The following is a 20347-nucleotide window of genomic DNA, read 5'->3' as shown; positions in this document are numbered from 1 at the left end:
ATAAAACATGGTTTCTGCTATGTTAGATGCTCTGTTTTGGTGTGATGATGATGCTTAGGTTATGTTATGCCAAAGTACTCTGAGTTTTATGTGTTTTAAAACTATCGCTCTGTTACGTTTGAAAACATGTTTTGTTCTGCATAATAACTCTAGAAAATATTTTGTTCTGCATACTGTACTTTGTAAATGCTCATATTTGCATGCTAGTATATGTCCTTTGCTTATTGAGTTGTTGATAACTCACCCCTTATCTCCACAACATTTTTAAGATATTTTAGATACTTTAGTGGAGGTTCAAAAATAGGAAGTATGGGCAAGACTTTGTGAGCATAATCTTAAATACAAAAATGGTACTTGTTATTGGAGAATTTTATTGAATAGTTTTGTTTTGCTCTATTGACTTAGTACTTTGGGAAGTTGGCTTTTATTTTGAGATTTCGTTGTAATCTTAGTTATTTATTTTGGAGTAGATGGTTTAAAGCAATGAGGTCTATGAGTAAATGAGGAATTAGAGTTTACATTTGTATAATGAGCAATGATTTTAAGTGTTAAGAGGTAACTCTCCGATCCATCTAGGATCGGGGCGTTACAACCACTCAGATCACCACCACAACAATGGTGCTGTAGACTAAAACCCTCCTCTTAGTCTCTAGAGAGAAAAGATAAGAGACTTGCAACTTGTCCATTACAAACACATTTAACTTCGAAAAAGTTGTTGAATAAAACATTTGTCACCTATGACATATAATTAATGGGCTCGACCCTATATCTATGAGAAGGTGAAATATCACATAATCATATTTGTAGCCCTCTTGTAAAGTAAACCTAATTTTAAGCATAAATAAAATAATATGTATTTATAAAAAATTATACACGGGTATTTATGTTAATTTAAAATCGATCTCGTTTTCTCAATTAAAGGGATAGAAAATTTAAAGTATCTAATTCCTTCTAGATTATTTTCACTCTATCCAATGACTTGTTGTTGTCTATTTTCCATCATGTTTTGAATTGCCTTAAAACTTTCCCACCATCCACTAATTCAGTTAAGCAAGTTATCCAGTCAAAAATAATTCCTAATTTATAGTTGTTTGCTAAAATGTGAATATTATACACGGCTAGAGGTGAAGCCCAGCTTGTCGCATTGAAGCCCATTTGCAGTACCGAAAACTAAATGTCGGCTGAAATGTTAAAAGCCCAACTTGTCGCAAAAAAGCCCATATGCAGTACCCCCCTTGGATAAATTTCGGAAGTTGTGTTTCGGCTTTTATCTAATGTTCAATGTATGTACTGTAGCACCTTTCGGCTGGGATCATTTGTCCGCTTATAGACGTGCGTGGGTAATTAAAGACGAATTTCGTTTCTATGTCCCCCGACGTAACAGATATAATGATGATGTCACTAAAAAGAGTCTTGAACTTAGGAAATAATAGCCTTACAACTAGGGTTATCACAAGCATACCAGACAAGTAGCTTGTATCAGCATCATGATTGGAAATCTCCTCACTGTCATCGACAATAGACAACATCACATCCATAAAGTCTTGATGTTCCTTCTTTACCTCCCCATAAATTCTTCTTTGCTTGTGTTCTTCTAGCCATCCTTCAAGCTCATGATCTAATTTTTTTGCTATTTTCTTCATTGCCTTCTCGTACCCACCCAAGTCCAACCATCTTAGATATGGAAGTAAATCTGATGCTACAAATGTCCCAGTCAGCACAAAGAAATCTCTCATCGCATTTCGAGATTGATCATTTCCTTCATTCTCATCCTGGGTTACAGCCCAAGCTAATCGTTTCTTTATAACCATCATAAACACAACGTTTAGGGTTACATAGCCAAACCATCTTCTCATCTCCACTATTGCATTGTTGTTCTTGGCCGACAACTCGTAGATCTCTTTTATGGCTGTGTTTACCTCTGACTCTCGGATGTGTTTCAACATCTCGATATGGTGATTTGAGAGGACCTCAAAAGTGACTATTCTTCGAACATGACGCCAATAGGAACCATATGGGCTGAAAGCGAACATGGCATAGTTGTAACCCATGAGTTCTGTCGCCAAAGCTTTTGGACGGCTGGCAAAGACTTTATCGTTGGTAGTGAAACACTCTTTAACCATCTTTGAACTGCTTACTACTATAGCTCTACGCATGCCCAACTTGATACTAAAGATTGGTCCGTTCTTGTCGGCCATGTCACCTAGGATTATATGGGCAGGTACTTGCGTCCTTCCTAATAGGTGGAGGTGGCCGATTATAGGCCATGCACCACCAGCTTTTGGTGGGAGTATCTTTTGGGGGGCAGCTTTTTGGGTTCTCCTCCATATCCAAAATAGAAATAAGAAAAAGAGCAATAGGCAAGTATGATGGCCATAAAAGCAATGGAAGACAAGAATCCGAAAAGCATGGTTGTTTTGGTTGTCGATGGGGGTTTATAGAGAGATAAGGGCATGCATCCTTTTGAGTCATTCGTGTCGGCCAAGGTCGACAAACACCGTTTCCAAAAAAGAAAATTCCAAAAAGGTTCCGTCTAATGTTTGCTTGGTAGCCAATTTTCTATGACGTCACGTGAACACAGACAAAACGGATCGGATCGAAAGCCATCCTGGATCTGGATATTTTGGCTTACACGATGAATTGTTGTTCAAAAACGCAAAGAATGGTGATTGACATGACATTACTAGTTAATGGGGCCAATCTTCGACAATAGTACGGTAGGCTGGTCTAGCAAGTTGCACGGAAGAGACATCAGAGCCCACTTGCACATCGCTTTCTTAGATTTTCATTATTCTGAAGCTAAAGGTGTGGTTTGAATTTAAGAAGTGTCTCTTAATTTTATTTTATTATTATAATTTTTTAAATTATTATATAAAATATAATAAATAATTTAATATTTTAAAATTTTAATTCTACTTTTTTAATTTTTAAAATAATAATAATATTAAAAAATATATTTTAAAATTATTTTATCTAATCTAGAGAGATGGAAGCAGCCAAAAGTCTGCAATAAATAGGAAGCAATTCCGAGCCTAGAGAGAGTTGCAATAAATAGAAGCGACCATCAAAAGATGGAAGCGGATATTTTGAGACACTGATCTTGCCGTCACGAAGGGAAGAAGGTGTATCTGATTAGCTCTCGCTTTATATTCTCATTAATTAGCTAAAAATTAAATTTAATAAATATTTAATTATTAAAAAATAAAATATATTCATCTTAGATTAATTAAATTTTAAATATTTAGAATTTAACTACAGTAATTTTCAAAAAAGTTTTCAAATTTGAAAGTTACTGTACATACATCAAATACATATTTTATTAATTATTTCTCTCTATTTTTCTTTCTATCACATATTTTATCATAATTTATATATTAATTTGACTTAGTGATATATTAATTTAATAAAAACATGATTATTAATTAACATATAATAGGTAGAATAGTAAAATATGATAAAATTAAAAAAATTAATAATTAAAAAAATTAAATATTTTTAAAATTATTAGTTATTCATTACCATATAATGAATAAATGTATAATCTAATATGAAGATTTAATGTGAATAACTAAAATAAAATTCATCTTATATTATTTTATTATTATATAATGAAAAAATAGTTATTCCAACGTGGAGAGATTTATGTGGATGAAATAGTCAAAAATCAAATTTATCTTATATTTATCAAAACTATCTTTTAACTTTGGCTAATCCAATAAGAGTGCTCTTTAACACATTTAAGAAAAAATATCAAACACACTTTTTAATTTATTTGAAATTAAAAATATTTGAACATGTAATATTAAAACAACTTAATTTTTTTATTAAAAATTTTTAAGACTATTTAAATACTTATTAAGAATAATACTGCAATTCCAAACAGACCCTAAGTCTAAAGTCTAAACTTTAAAAATCATTGTATGTGGTTGTATATATAGTCGACACTTGAAGTGACTTTTTTCAATAATTATTTTTGTTAGGAAAAGTCTCATAAATCGTCGTTATTGACTTTTTCTAGTGATTTACACGTCGCTGCATGTTTGTCTATATTATTCCTCTACTTCTAATCTGCCTCAACGGAAGTTAAAAATGCTACTAAAAGGTTTTTTTTCTAGTGATTTTTTTTTGCCGTAAATTCTAAATAAAATGCTACAAATGCACATTTGATTTGCCTATTAAATTGCTAGAAAATTTTTTTGAGGCGAATCATAGTCGTCGCAAAATTTAATAAATCGCCGCTAATGATCAGATATATTCGATTTGCCTAATTAAATCGTTGGAAAAACTTTTTGTAGCAAATAATAGTCGCTGCAAATACTATAAAATCGCCGGTAAAAAATATTTCCAACTATATAAGATCGCCATAAATAAGTTTAATATAGGAAAAATATATTTCCAACAAATTTTACTCGCCAGAAAAGATATTTCATAAAATAAATAAATAATTTACAAAATTAATCCTGATGAACTATACCCAAGCTATATTTCATATTAGAGATCCTTATATATAATAATATATGTATATATAATTGTAAGATATAATTAATATATGAACTAAACCGTAAAACTAGAAATTTCATGCACCGATCAAAAATACCCCTTAGTGAAAGAAAAAACTAAAAAATATTAAAATCAGATCTACAAGTGATAGTGAAGAGACAATAGAAGCCTACCGAGTCGTCTTCAGATTGTGTAACGTAATCTTCATCCATATCTGTCAGATTGTGTAAATATATTGTCAATAAAAAATTGTCATCATTTTGAGGTTATCAGGTAAATAACAACTAAACCAGATTCCTACTCACCAAAATTAAGTTCTGGAGATTTATTACCATCATTTTCATCCACTGGTTTATGAGTATCAACGAGACTTTCTGCTAACATTGTTGAGTACAATAATGTCATTTCACTTTACCGGTGGACGCATAACAAGAACTTCTCACAATCCAATACATAACAAAGAATTAAGTCAGTTCAACGAACAAAAACAATGAGAGAATCTGGTGTAACAGAGTACTGGTTTCAAAGTTTGCCTCTTTACTAGCAAGCTGTTGAAGCTAGCAACCCACAAGAGATCCAACACCAAGTACAACACTAGCCTGAAAGGAGAGAGCAATACAACCCCCTTATATATAATCCCTTGCAAAGTTCAGTAGGCAGTTTTGAATAATTATGAAGTGGCAGCAACTAGTTTTCAACGCAAGGTTCCAAAATTTTCATATTAAGTAAATCACCATTTGAACTAACCTGCTAAGATACATCACCTACATGCAAAAATAAATTATTGTAGGCGGTATCATGACATCACTTGTTCATGAGTATTCCACTAGCATGAAGATCGCGTCCAGCTTTACTTTAGCAATGCGATAAATCAACCTCCATCCCATTCATACCATTTTTTATCTGAGATTTTAAGGTCATTTGGTACTCCTAATGTCACATATTGAGGTTGAGTTAAAGAGATGAGATAAATGCAGACTAAGTGGCTAGAACTTGGGAAGAATCAGAGCTAAAGTTGCTGAATTTTCTGCACTAGCTTGTACAACCAATAAGTTAGTTAACCTGTTTCAAAATCTCCCTCCTTCAACTATAATCCAAACTACAAAAGCAATGAACTAGCATTGAAGAAAAATTGGAAATAAGCATGATTTTTGGGTAGACATAGCATGAAGCAGAAAATTCTAAGAGAAAACTTACCAGTTTGAAGGAAATCCTTAGTTGTTTACTTAGTTATTAGCTTGAGTAGAAGGTAAAATAATACATATTGAAAAGTGGAGGCCTAAACACATAAAAATGGAGGCCTAAACATAATTAAAAAGTGATTCAAATAGAGGAAGAAGTATAGTTAAAACAATAGCAGAACCTTTCTGTAGAAACTGTACAGCTTGGAACAAAACATGGCAGAAAATCATCTCACCTCTTCAAGCAGTAGATTGCACGAATTATACATGTTTCTACCTTCCCTCCACTTGGTTACACACCCAACTAAACAAGTATTAGGGGAAAAATGTAAGGACAGATGAGGTTGGAAGACACCATGACAGAATCTGTTGCAGAAAATCTCAGAACATGGAAGTGTGTTGCTGCTATCTTTTTACGTGCTAGACGTGAGGTAAGAGAGGGGAAAATGATGGAGTTTTAATCTAAACTGAACTTAGTCTTCTTACAAATGAAATTTAAGCCAAAGTTCCAGCCTTGTAGAGTGAAGATATAAGCTAAAAATGAAGGGGAAACAGCTGCAGCACAAATAGAAAACATCACAAATTTACTGATGTACTTTGAGCTCTAACAAGTTGGTTTAATCCTATTTACAGATCATATTTTCCTTCCTTATGATTATCCACTCAAATACACAAGATATAGAAGAAATATGTGAGAAAAGGAAGGTGAAACTCACAACATAAATTCTGGACAGCAGCAGATATTCAAAGAAAAGCTAAACATGGTTGTTGTTGTGTGTATTGTGCAGGCTGCTGCTCTTGCCTATTACTTGAATTTCCACAGAAACAGAATACATAGATTATTTAACTCAGACTGTAGCAGTTGAGATTCAATAAATTTTCTGTAGGTCTCCAATGGAACAGAATAGAAGAGGCACTCTTGCCAGTTGATAAACAGATCAGAAGCTACAAGATACATCACTCAAACTCAACACATCCAAGCTTGCATCATATCCAAGTACTAAAGGACAAAACATCTAAAACTTAAGTAGTTTACATGCCTTTTAAAGGTAGTTACAAGGATCAGATCTATATTATTGGAACAGGAAATTGAAAACTACATGTTATTGTGAGACAACCTACACTGAACAATTATTAAGGCTCTTAGTAGTTTAAAAGTAAAGTGGTCTTCAATGGCCATCAAACATAGTTTTGTTTGGTTTTGCCAAAGAGGACCAAACATGAGAGATTGGCCTCTAATACCAAGTAGACACTTCCTATGAAGCTCATTTCACATGATTCCAAGTGTAAATCCCCAAATACTGTTGCATTCCAAGCTTATATTATCAAAGCCTAGCTGATGCTTCCTGTTGTTCTACCCAACTCGATCTAGCTCATGGCCAACTAAAAAGTAGTACATTTTGACAATGCAACAGTATTCTCCTCTTCTACATTATACTATAGCCAAAACATTTCCCTAGTTTAGCTTATAAAGCTATTGATCATCTATAGCATATGTAACTCCTAGGCTCCTAAATCGATTGATAGATATATACATAGAATCCCATGCCATGCCTCCCATCGCATTAAACAAGACCTGTTGATAGATATATATAACAGTACAGCGGTTCCTTAGTTTTGTTGACAAGACCTACATGCACCTCTTTCACTTTGAATCATGCAGAAAAAGAAACAAATACATAGATAATAAATTACAAATAGCTAAATAGAAAGCTGTTATTGGTTCAGCAATGGAGAGACATCTCAACAATCATACAATATCCCTTTGTTATAAGCTTTTTGGATTCGTAACAGATAAAAGTGAGTAAAAAATATAATATATATCTTTTTTTGATAGGGAATATAATATATATCTGAAAACCTAGGTAGGCTCTTTTTTCATGCATCTGTTTTGAAAAGGTCATAATGAGTAATTAATTGAAGTGCTATTTGTAAAGGAAAAATGGATTTGATGCGTAACACGGGGATGGGGTAGCCCAGACACTAAGACTCTTTGCTTTACCTCTTGTACATGTTTTTTCTTTTAAAGGGAATATTGACTGATTAAGAAGATGATTAGCCATTCTTTGCCTGCTAATGAAAAAACAGATTTTGGATGATTGCCTTATTGATCACTTGGTGTGTAAGGAACCTAATTTCTTTGTAATTAGCACAATGAAAGGATAAGTTGTGCTCCATAGATATTATTAAAAACAAGCTGGAATAACAAAAACTAGTTCTTATTTATTTTTTTCTGTGATGATCAGAGGCTGAGACAAACTGATAGATAATACAAAATATATGCAAAACACTATCAATATTAGGAAGACCAGTTTTAATAAAACACCAGTCATGAGATGGAGAAAGGAACATTCTATAATTAATTGGCACAACTTATATTGCGTTCTTTTTCTTTTGCTCTGTATTCAACACAAACTTTTTATAAACAGGTTGATTAGTACCATTACCTCTTTTTTTCTTCACCAACCTGCACTATATAATATGATCTCTGATCAATTAAAATATCACTATTGACTCTGAAACGAAAATGCATATTTCGACCCATGATCAAAAGCTAGAGATGATCAGAAGCTACAAAATAAACAAAAATCAATGGATATATAGGACAATATTTTCATAAGTCTTGTGGCCATAACTTATAGAGATGAGAGAAACAGAGAGATGAGGGAGAGATCGAGGGGTATCAAGACTGGAAGAGGGAGAAACTCAAAGGGTGGATGTGAGAGAGATTCTTGCATGGCTGAGAGGAAATTGATGCCGGTGGTTGGGCTTGCGCCAGCGCACGACGGCAAGGAAGGGGAGAAAACAGAGAAATAGAGGGGGAGTAGAGTAAGGGTTGGGGCGCAACGGGGGACAAAGAGAAAGGAGAGGGAGAGGGTGGAGGGGTTCGGCGATGACGTCGTGGTGCTGACGACGACGGTAGTGCATGTAACACCCAGACCCAGCCAAGCGCCATTTTTTAAATATCTTTGAGCCGATGCGTATGAAAAATCCAATTGAGTGTTCGAGTATTTTTTTGGAATAGACTACGGGCTTAAAATCTTTGTTTTGGAGGTTTATGATTTTTCTTTGATGTTTATAATTAGGTTAAAAATCTTTTTATGGGTCCAGAAAATTTTTGGACTACTAGTTGAATTATTTTTTGGAAGTTGAGTCGAGGCCTATAATTCACTAAAAAAATCCAAGCCCGTGTTACGTTATTTTAGACTCCACGTTCTACACGGTTTCACGTCTATTTTATCCCTATGCATGCACGCCACTTTCTCCCTTCTCTAGGGTTTTATTTTGGTCTTCCATTCACCTATTTATACCTCTTGTTAGCCCTCATTATTATACACATTTTAAGCATCCTCAACCCTAGACTAAGTTGCTGCTTGTCCTCCTCATCACAGAAGATTAAATTGAGGCTTCCACTCCGTTGCTGCTAGTGAGGCCAGCCTGAGATGACTAGTGGCACAATCGTGGCGCTGCTGCGTTAGAAAACCAACTTCTTGCATCTTTGCCACCCAAACTCCTTAAGAGTTCACCACTCCAGCCGCTTCACCATCTTCAAGTAGCCATAACCCAGCCACTGCAACTCCACGCACGGAAACCAACAGGTCACTGTAACGCTAGAGGATCCTTGCCGCCAGCCACTGCCTCGAACGAGATCTCCTATGCACGTCAGAAGACACAAGCAGCCATCACACTCTATTTTTGACCCCCCAAAACAGAGTAAGATCTCCTTGTTCCCCCAGTTTTTCAACCCCGTTACAGGATGGGAAACCACCCAGCCAACCACAAATTGCCGTCCGAACACTCTTCGTCAACCATCATCAGCACGGTAAGCCCATGCCAAATCTACCCCTACCTCTCACATATTTTTCCCTCACATTTTGCTCCCTCTCACCGTGTTTCTCTATCTCTCATCAGTGGGTCTCTCTCTCATCACTCTATCTCTCTGTACTCAGCCGCCCAGCCGCCTTCCACCTCCCTACTCTTCGCACAACTCCTTACCGCACGGTGAGCATGCTTCTACTACATGGTTTAATAAGGAAGCTTATAATGTTTAAGTTCTGTTGTGCTGTGCCTTCCCATTATAGCCCATGCACTTTAAGTCGATTTACTAAAACACCATATCTTAGGTGAGTGCTATATTAAATCTAGTTTTGTTGTACGAGGACTTTAGTTTTTAGATTTATATATATAGAATAAACAAAGATTTTGAAGTATATTATTGAAGTATAAATCTCATATGGGAATAGTAAGTACAAAATTTTATTGTTTTTTAAACCCCTTTAAACATATACTAATTAAGCCTATTTTTTAATTATAGGATATTTTTGCTTGATCTACTTTAATAGATTTTATATAATTATGTTATCCAATTTTATATTGTATAGTTGGACCTTAATCGTAAAGAAGTTGGAATTTAATGTTTTAGTAGAAGAATTTAAGGGGATATTAATGGATTTGGAATTTAATGTTTTGTTATAAAAATAAATTTGAACTAACTCAGTTATTTGTTCTGCATTACTCATGAGATTCTATTTAAGAATAAAGTATTTTTGTTTTTGGCATGACTGGTATAGACATGAGCTATTTTGGCATTTTGTTTCTGAATTGTGCAAGAGAGAGCGAATATGAAATTTTGTGCATAAATTATGTTTTTGTGATCTAATTTTGTTATGTTCTGAAGATGTTTTGTATTCTGATATGATATGATGTGATTTTTGAAAACCTCTGGCATAACATTCTGTTTCTGTTTTTGTTCCATTCTAACCTTACTACTGGTGTAAAACGGTGGGCTCTGTTAGGGTTGGTACTAACTTTTGCGTTTCCGGTGCACCCACTTTGGAAGCAAAGTGATTTTCTACGTGGTCTTTCCTATGTGTACACTTAGGGCTCCGAGAATAATAAGGAGAAGATTCACATTCTGTTTTTGCTCGGTTGGCCGCCGGGATTTATACAACCCTACCACGGGGGTTAAACATGGTCTCTATTTTGATATGATAGAATAAGATGTGAGCCCAAAGGATTTTGATTATGAATATTTTGAACTTTCGCTTTAATATTTTTGATAATATTCTGATTCTACTTTTTGAAAGAAAATGTTTTATTTTATATTCTGAAAGAAAGTATTTTGTTCACATTCTAAACTCTGTAAATGCTCATGTTTACACATTATTATATGTTCTCTGCTCACTAAATTGTTGATAATTCACCCCTTATCTCCAAACATCGTTCAGATAATTTTGATTGTTCAACTGGAGAACAAGAGTAGAAAGTTTTAGTAAGGTGTGATGATCGTAGATGAATAAGTGTCCTAGAGTACAAGTACTTATTTGAGAGTCATAGTTAGTAAATTGATTATTTTCAGATATTTGGATGTGTTGGGTTAAGGATATTTTTAGAATCTTTGGAGAGTTTTTAATTTATGTTATTGAGAATTTCTTCTTTGTTGTCGCTATGAAGAAATATAGATATTTTGATTGAGCAAATGAACTAATATTTTATGGAGTTTTTTGGATTTTATAGTTCTGATATTGGAGTTGATATTAAGTAATAAAGGCTAACTCTCCGGATTTCCAGGATCGGGGTGTTATAGTGCGGGCTTGCTGGGGGTTCACAGGAGGGCTAGGGGTTCACAGGAGGGGACGGTACAGGTGGGGGGGGGATGGGGAGAAAGAGGAAAAGAGAGGAGACAGAGAGGGATTCCATGCATTTTGGCGCCCGCCGGGGGGAGGGTTCTAAGGCCACTCCTTCCCCGCCCATGCGAGGGTGGGTAATTTTTTCCAGTACCCAGCCCCCATCCACGTGGGGGTAGGGTACCCCGTCCGCTTGCCGGGGTGCAGGGGTAGGTAATTTTTTCCCGTGCCTCGTCTCAACTCAGTTATTTGGATCCTAAATGGCCCAGAATATGTTTTTGGACCATTTTGGGCCCATAATTTAACAAAAAAAAAATGTTTAAAAACTGAAATATATATATATATATATATAGAACTATTAACTATATAGTAAGTTTCAACTATTAACTAGTTAAGTAATAATCATCACTAAGATACTAAACTATTGCAATTTACAATTATACAAATTAAGAGAACTAATAAAACTATTACAATATTACAAACTCCTCTAAAAATACTAAATATTAAAAATTGTACTATTAACTATTGTAGCAACATTACACTTAATTGTAAATTAACAAAATAATAACTTTTCAATTTGATCGATTTGGGGTGGCGCCGTGGCAGTGAGTTCACTAAGTGGTGAGTTGTGTCGACTGCTGTGAGACTGAAAATCATGATCGTAAAAGTAAACCTGAAATATTAATAAGTTAAAAATAAAACAAATTAGAATTATATAGTTATAAAGATGAAACAAAAATTTTAAAAATTAAAATATAAAATATTAAAAGTACTAACCAAGATGAGATTGGGCCATTGGAATTTGGGATGAAGATGAGGCAGATGAGCATAGATTGGTCATTAGAATTTGGCATATGTATATTGAGAATATAAAAGCTAAAAAACATACAAGTAAAATAATTAGATACTAAAATATTATATAAAATTATAAATGCAAAAAACAATTAAGGGACAAATTGTGCAAACCATCGCAATGGTGGGTCCAATACAAAGTCATACTGCATTGGAGGTAACTGTAGACACCATCTCATGTATCACTATAACAATTAAATTTGAAATGAAATTAATTAATATCAATTAAATGAAAATAAATTAATTAATAAGAAATTAGAAAATAAAATTAAAATAAATACCAAATCCATGCTAATCACCACCCTCCTCCTCGACGTTGACCTCCTCATATTCAAGAACATTCGGAACATGAATTAGAATTCCCTTGATCCAATTCTGCGTGCAAATCAAAGCCTCCACAGTGGTAGGAGCTAATGAACTCTGAAATGAAACCAATACACACCCTCCGGTGCTGAAGGCCGACTCTGAGGCTATGGTGCTAACAGAGATGACCAAAAGACTAATACTTCACGGCATAGTCACGATACAATCCTATGGGCTATCTCTCCAAGGACTATTTGCTTATGGGTAGTTTTTGGGCTCATGGATTTTGGATCTTATTAAGCCATAGTTTGGTTTATAGAATATTTTTAGTTAGGTAGGTTTTGTATTGGTTGGAGTTATTAACATACTTTCGATATTTTTGGATTAGGTTGTGACATTGCTACTCTTCGGGTTCAAAGCTCAGGTGGTATACCGCAAAAGTCAGGTAAATGATACTTCTATACTAGATTTTGCCTAAAATACGTTGATGTTAATTTTTGAGAAAACTTGCATATTTTTGTTACAAAACCAACTATGGATATTTTGTGTGCTTTTCTTTGTATCTGAGAAATAAAATATGATATTTTATGATGACTGGGGTAGACATGTGCAATTGTTTTGTACTCTGTTTCTTTGTTGCATATAAGGTGAATATGAAGTCTGAGATTTTTATCTGATCATACGATATTACCTATTAAGTACATTTTTTTGTTCTTGCATTGTATTTGTAAACCCCGAGGCAAAAGATTCTATTCTGCTTTGGATGCAGGCCCTCCCACAGGTATATGAAACAATGATTGGATTTTGTTATTTGGCAGAATAATGTACTTGTGTATTCATCGTATATAAATAGAATTACAACATATATTCAGTTTACATTTGATAAGATTTGCTAACAAGTAACAACTCTTGGAGAAGAACACATTGTTACATATAAGACTTATCAACTAAGATAGAAACCATGTAACGAAAGAAGTTTATCTAGATAAGTTTTAATTCCTGCTGTAGATAACTCTTTCTCACTGGGTTGTGGTTGACTAGAACACTTAAAACTCAAGGTGACTATATCTCTAAGCATTGCTGTGTTGTTTCTTTAACGGTATATAATGCGGCCACTTTTCTGACCTAGACATGGGTGTAAAATGGTGGCTTCTATTCTGACCTTGCCATAACTGCAAAATGATGGCCACTATTTTGACCTTGCCACATGTGTGAAAATTTTGGCATCTGCTTTAAGTGCACCCACTTTGATGACAAAGTGATTTGCGTTATGCTTAGCTAACAACAAATATGCACAACCCTACCATGGGGTAAAGATGATGATATTTTAAATGCACTCACTTTGATGACAAAGTGATTTATCTTATGCTTGGCTAATCCTAGATATGCACGATCCTACCAAGGGATAAACATGACATATGTTTATGTGAACTATATATGGCTTCTTGAAATGTTTCTTTTGTTTTTTTATCTCAACAAGTAAATAAATAAAATATTAACATAAAAACTATTGATTAAATAGTAGCAAGTTCATTAAACCAAATGGTGTTCAAGAAAAAACATCCAATAAGTGTGGAAGGCCATGAACTTTTGTCTGAGTGTGGATGACTGTATAAGGAAGCTGGGAGTGCCTTTAGTGTCCAAGTGTGAGTGTTGTCAACAAGGTGCTGTAGAGGAGTTTGATCATGTGTTGTATAGTGGGTACACGGCGGCCGTCATTTGGAAATTCAGTTCCAATATGTTGGGTATTCCGTTTGTCCCAAATCGGTCTTGGAAAGCAATAGTGGAGGCTTGGTTTCGGAGGGCATCAAAATCATCATAACTTGGTACACTAATCGGTTTTGTTCCGGTGATAATTTCCTAGAATTTATGGAGGTGGAAATGTAAAGCTAGGATGGAAGGTAAGAAAAAAAAGGTACATGTTTTATGGAGATGGGTTAAATATTGGATTCATTGGGTTGGTATTAAAATTAGTAAGGCTTCTCGGTTAGTAGATAATGATTTTAAGGTGTTAAATTCTTTGAATTTACCTTTTATTGCAAGAAAGAAGGAAGTTTTGAAGGTAATTAGATGGGAAAAGCCAAAGAAAGGGTGGCTTAAAATGAATGTGGATGGTAGTAGTCAAAATAACCTTGAATTATCGGGTGCAGGAGGAGTTGTCAGGAATGAATTCGGGTCTGTGGTATATGCTTTTTCCGAGTCATATGGGTATGGGAGTAATAATCTTGCGGAAGTTATGGCTTTATGGTCAGGCCTTAAAAATTGTAAGCAATGAGGTATTAATAATCTTGTCATTGAGATGGATTCTTTAATTGTAGTGAATTGGATTAAAAATGGAAGATGTACTCTTTAGTATTTAGTGGATTTTTGGGAAGAAATAGTTGGAATATTGGGAGAGATAAATTTTTATGTCAGTCATATATATCGGGAAGGAAACATGGTTGCCGACTTTTTGGCACATCTAGGAAGTAGTGGTGTTTCACATGTGTGGGTAGGTCAAACGGAGCTTCCACATTTGCTAAAAGGGATCATCAGAACAGATGCATGTGGTCTACCCCATATTCGAAAGTGCAAAATGTAAATTTAGAATATTTGGTAGTGTACTTTGTTTTTGTCTTTTGAGTACTTGGGGTTTTTTATTTTTTTTTTCAATTTTCTTGTAAAAAACCAAGTACTGTGATTGTTACCACGGTTTTCCTCCGCCACAAGTGAGGGTTCATTAATAAATTCGGGCAGGGGTCACTATTGGACATGTGACTTCCTTCTCTTTCTTAAAAAAAAAAAAGAAAAAGAAAAAACATCGAATAAAAAAATAAACAACTTCATGAAACGGCTAAAAAAAGGTTTATGAAAAACTTGGAAAGATTATTGAATGAAACATTTGTCACCTATGACATATAATTAATGGGCTCGACCCTATATCTGTGAGAAGGTAAAATATCACGTAATCATATTTGTAACCCTCTTGCATAATAAACCTAATTTGAAGCATATATAAAATAATGTGTATTTAGATAAAATTATACACGGGTATTTATGACAATCTTCGCAATGAGGATCCTAGCACACCCATCGGCGAGAATGCTCTTACCTGCGCTCCAAAACCGTTAGTATCTCATTCAAAGTCATTGACTGTTTTTCATCAATCTAGGGACTTCACTCCTTTATTACTCACTCCAGAGTAGATGAGATTATATCATGACATGAATATTTCGGATATAAATGGAACTTTAGAACATAAACATTAATCTTGATGCAGCGTTCATCAATAAACATACTATCACAAACCATAAGAAAGTTTTAAGCTAACTTACAAACTTATCCTTTGCTTAAGAAAAAAACCACCTAATGCTGAAATAAATGCACACTAAGCAGAGGACATATACTATTGTGTAAATATGAGCATTTACAGAGTTTAGAATGCAGAACAAAAAATATTTTCTTTCAGAATGCAGAATCAGAATAATGTTTTCAAAATGCAGCGTTAGAACATGTTATCAAGAATATCAGAGCGAAAGTTCGAAAAATATTCATAATCAAAATCCCTTTGGCATACCATAAACTGAAACATCACATCTTATCTTATCATATCAGAACAAATACCATGTTTAACCCCCGTGGTAGGGTTGTGCAAACCCCGGTAGCTAACTGAGCAGAAACAGAATGTGAATCTTCCCCTTATTCATTCTCGGAGCCCCGAGTGTGCACATAGGAAAGACCACGTAGAAAACCACTTTGTTTCCAAAGTGGGTGCACCAGAAACAGAAAAGTTGGTACCAACCCGAACAAAGGCCACAGTTTTACACCCATGGTGAGGTCAGAACAGAACAGAAACAGAAACAAAATGTTATGACAAACATTTTCAGAAATCACATCAGACCATATCAGAGTACAGAAAATGTTCAGAACAGAACAAAATCATTACACAACATAATTTATACACAAAATTTCATATTCGCTCTCTTTTTCAAAATTCAGAAACAGAATATAAAAAATAAGCTCATGTCTACACCAGTCATGACAGAAAAATAATTTCTTCTTAAACAGAATCTCATGATTAATGCAGAACAAATAACCGAGGTAGTTCAAATTTCTTTTCAAAATCAAATATGTATATTTTTCAAAAAATAACCTCAGCACATTTTATTTTAATGCAAAGTCTAGCATAGGAACCCCACTTACCTGGACTTCTTAGCTTTTCAGGAATTTCCTCAAAATGCTAAACAATTATTAATTGTCACCTATAACATAATAACGTAATTTTCATAAATTTCTAATCGAACACAATTTCAATATTTGAGCCTAAGATGTTAAAATAATCTATTTTAATTCTTCAAAAACGTAACTTCACATAACCCTAAAATATCGTCACATTTTCTAAATTCATCAATGTCCCAATAATTAGTCTGAGCAAAACACAAAACTAACTTATTTACTAATGAGATCAAATTATAAAATTTAATACTAGCTAATATATTTATAACAAAATATTTTAAAAATTAAACAGTTAAGCAAGGTCATAATAATAAACACAACATTATTGTCTACTCTTTGAAAGAAAACCTTGCTTAATACTAATTTAATTTACTTAAATGGGTTTTGTAAACATAATAAATTAGAGAGTATTAATACACAATAAAAGTTTGAAAACACATTAGTACAACAATTAGTAAAGGGTACTAAGGTAATTTCATATATATCTTTGAAGCACAAACATAATCTGCGTGAAAAATAAAACTTTGCATGGCAGGGGCTTACCATGGAGGCAATCCAGCGGTAGCGTGCGACGTAGGCGAGGGACTAGGCAGACGGTGGTGATCATGGTGGAGTACTGGATGAGAGAGAGAGAGAGAGAGAGAGAGACACCAACGAAATGAGGAGAAAAATGAAAGACATAGAGTAAGCCGAGAGAGTGTGACACGGAGGTACTGTCGGTGGCTTACCAAGCGGGACGCGGCGGATAGGAGTGGCTTGGAGTGACCGTCGGAGTTCTCTATGCCGGTGGTAACAACGTGGAGGCGTTGGCACCGTGCGTGGTGGCGTTGAACGACAAGGGCACCGGGCTGTGTTGCTCTGTTTTCTGTGGCTAAAACAGGAGAGTTTCGTGGCTTGCAACGGAGGCTACGGGAGGCGTTGGGCGGCGGCTTCGTGTGGCTGGGCATGGTGGTGGGGTCTGGACAGAGGTTTTCGTGAGGTGGATGAACTGGCAGCAACTATGTGGAGGTGTTGAATCGCTGTTGACCATGCATGTGTGCTGCTCGAGGTTGCCCGAATGATGAACAATCCCAACGCAACCGTTTGATGCTGCGACTGAGAGGTGTTGGTTCTCGGTGGTGCATGGCTTTGATGAAAGCTGGTAGCTTGCGGATGAACTACCATTGCTTATGGAAACAAGGAAAACCCGAGAGGAGCTTGGGATGCTCACGTTTGGGCTTCCGTGAAGGTCTGTTTCAGGCTCTGTTTCAGGCTATGGCTGGGGCCGGATGGCTTTTCCACGGTGGTTAGCGGTTCAGGTGCTGCACGGTTGCACTATGGGGAAGGACTCACGGTGTGGAGGAGGAGGAGCCTTGGGGAAGATGAATGCAACGGCAAGAGGGGCTGGGCTGTGTAGTGTGCGTGAAAAGTGTAACGTAAATAAATATAGCAAAACAAAAGAAAAACCCTAGGGATAAAAGAAACGTGTGTGCGGAAGGAAGGATAAGCCGTGTGTGTGCATGCATGCTGTGGGCGACGGAAATAAGCCGTGTGAAAAAAATATAGACGGAAAGAGAAGAAAAAAAAAAAATTAAACATGCGGGGAAAATAAACGTGTGAAGAAAATAAAAAAAATAAAAAAAATAAAATGAACTAAAATAAATAAAAATTGGGCTTGATTGGATCCGGGTGTTACAGAAACCATTTACCAACAAAATCATCATCAAGCAGCCATTTTACTACCAGAAAATACTTCCAATGACTAGCTAACATACATATGATTCAAATACAGAAAACAGGAAAGAAAGCTATACAGTCACCAAAATTTGAAAGTTAAAGCAAAACTGGTAAACACTCACCACTCTCACTCAATTTCTAATCAAAGAAAGGATTGTGTAGTTAATTTGATGTGTGTATGAGAGAAGAGGTAGCAGAAGATAAATGGAGGGTGTGAGTGGAGTGATAAAATGAAGAAAAGAAAGGAGAATGCCCTCGATTGTGCAGACCATACATTTGAAGGGGAAATGAGTGTTACTCGGTTTAAACTTTTTGCAAACTAAAGCAGAAGCAAATCTAAATTTATTGACAGGTGTAGGCTTAAGATCAAATGGATGGTGAGGATGGAACCACGTGTGGTTGGGCGTTCAAATTCAAGGGTCTACTGACCGATGACATGGCACATTTGTGTGAAATGTGGCACTCTTCCAGTCATGGCCCACTTGGCATCCAAAAATCACAAGATTTTTATTGTACTATAAATTTCTAAAAATTCTAAGTAAACTAATAGTGTTATTCCATTTTGTCTAATTATAATCCTAATTATGGGTCAAGTACCCAAATTATTTGAGGGGTAAGTGCTGTTGTCTCATATCAAAAGTGAGTACGTTTTGGATACAAAATGTTCATATGATCCCTCGCTCACTATGTAAGGAAAATCCCATTTGCGGTACCGAAATCAAAATGTCGGCTGAAATGTTAAAAGCCCAGCTTGTCGCAAAAAAGCCCATACGCTGTACCCAGAGACGTAGAATAAATTTTAGGACTTCAGTTTCGGCTTTTATCTAGTGTTCAATGTATGTATTGTAGGACCTTTCGGCTGGGGATCATTTGTCAGCTTATAGAGGTGCGTGGGTAGATTCATTTCGCGAGTTCTGTAACTTCTGTTTCGGCTTTTATCTAGTGTTCAATGTATGTATTGTAGGACCTTTCGGCTGGGGATCATTTGTCAGCTTATAGAGGTGCGTGGGTAGATTCATTTCGCGAGTTCTGTAACTTCTGTTTCGGCTTTTATCTAGTGTTCAATGTATGTATTGAAGGACCTTTCGGCTAGGATCATTTGTCAGCTCATAGAGATGCGTGGGTAGATTCATTTCGCTAGTTCTGTAACATCTGTTTCGGCTTTTATCAAGTGTTCAATGTATGTATTGTAGGACCTTTCGGCTGGGGATCATTTGTCAGCTTATAGAGGTGCGTGGGTAGATTCATTTCGCGAGTTCTGTAACTTCTGTTTCGGCTTTTATCTAGTGTTCAATGTATGTATTGAAGGACCTTTCGGCTAGGATCATTTGTCAGCTCATAGAGATGCGTGGGTAGATTCATTTCGCTAGTTCTGTAACATCTGTTTCGGCTTTTATCAAGTGTTCAATGTATGTATTGTAGGACCTTTCGGCTGGGGATCATTTGTCAGCTTATAGATGTAACGCCCCGTATCCAGAAGGGTCGGAGAATTACTACCTGTCACTTACAAACCTATCTCTCCAAGCACCTAAAACTCCAAAGACTTCATAAATAACACATAATCTCATATTTCCAAATAATGATAATACAAACTCCATAAATCATCATTACAAAAATAACAAAAACCAAAGGGGTCCACAATTTTCCAAAAATCTCAACGAAATAAAATGATACATCTTTAAATCTCAATAGGTCCAAACAACTCAAAGTACTTCAAATACTCAAGTTATACCATTCTACTAACAATGGGACTCGACCTTCTATCCATATCTAGTCAAGCTCCAATTTCTAATCCAGATTCCCAGCTGGGAAATCAATGTCATCTGAAAATATATGAAGATAAGGGGATGAGTTATCCACAACTCAATAAGTAGAGAACATATACTAGTATGTAAACATGAGCTTCTTCAGAAAGTTTAGTATGCAGAAACAAAACCTTTTATTTCTTTATAC

General features: G+C 35.3%; 2 protein-coding genes across 2 annotated transcripts; one reads left to right on the top strand and one right to left on the bottom strand.

Moving 5' to 3' along the window:
• Window positions 1-1271: 1271 nt before the first annotated feature.
• On the bottom strand, window positions 1272-2198 carry LOC118348610 (cytochrome P450 CYP82H23-like). Its single transcript, XM_035690656.1, has one exon. It carries the CDS (start codon window positions 2196-2198, stop codon window positions 1272-1274), a length of 927 nt encoding a protein of 308 aa, XP_035546549.1.
• Window positions 2199-9043: 6845 nt separating this feature from the next.
• Window positions 9044-19820, top strand: LOC108988603. The gene is made up of 4 exons (XM_018961914.2): window positions 9044-9504; window positions 9594-9683; window positions 12852-12908; window positions 19244-19820. The coding sequence occupies exons 1-4, from the start codon at window positions 9439-9441 to the stop codon at window positions 19391-19393; spliced, it is 363 nt and encodes a 120-aa protein (XP_018817459.1). The 5' UTR covers window positions 9044-9438; the 3' UTR covers window positions 19394-19820.
• Window positions 19821-20347: the final 527 nt, after the last annotated feature.

This window comes from Juglans regia, chromosome 6 (assembly GCF_001411555.2).
Source record: "Juglans regia cultivar Chandler chromosome 6, Walnut 2.0, whole genome shotgun sequence".
Taxonomy (NCBI): Eukaryota; Viridiplantae; Streptophyta; class Magnoliopsida; order Fagales; family Juglandaceae; genus Juglans; species Juglans regia.
Note: the sequence above shows the minus strand (reverse complement) of the source record. Positions and strands in the feature narration are given on the sequence as shown.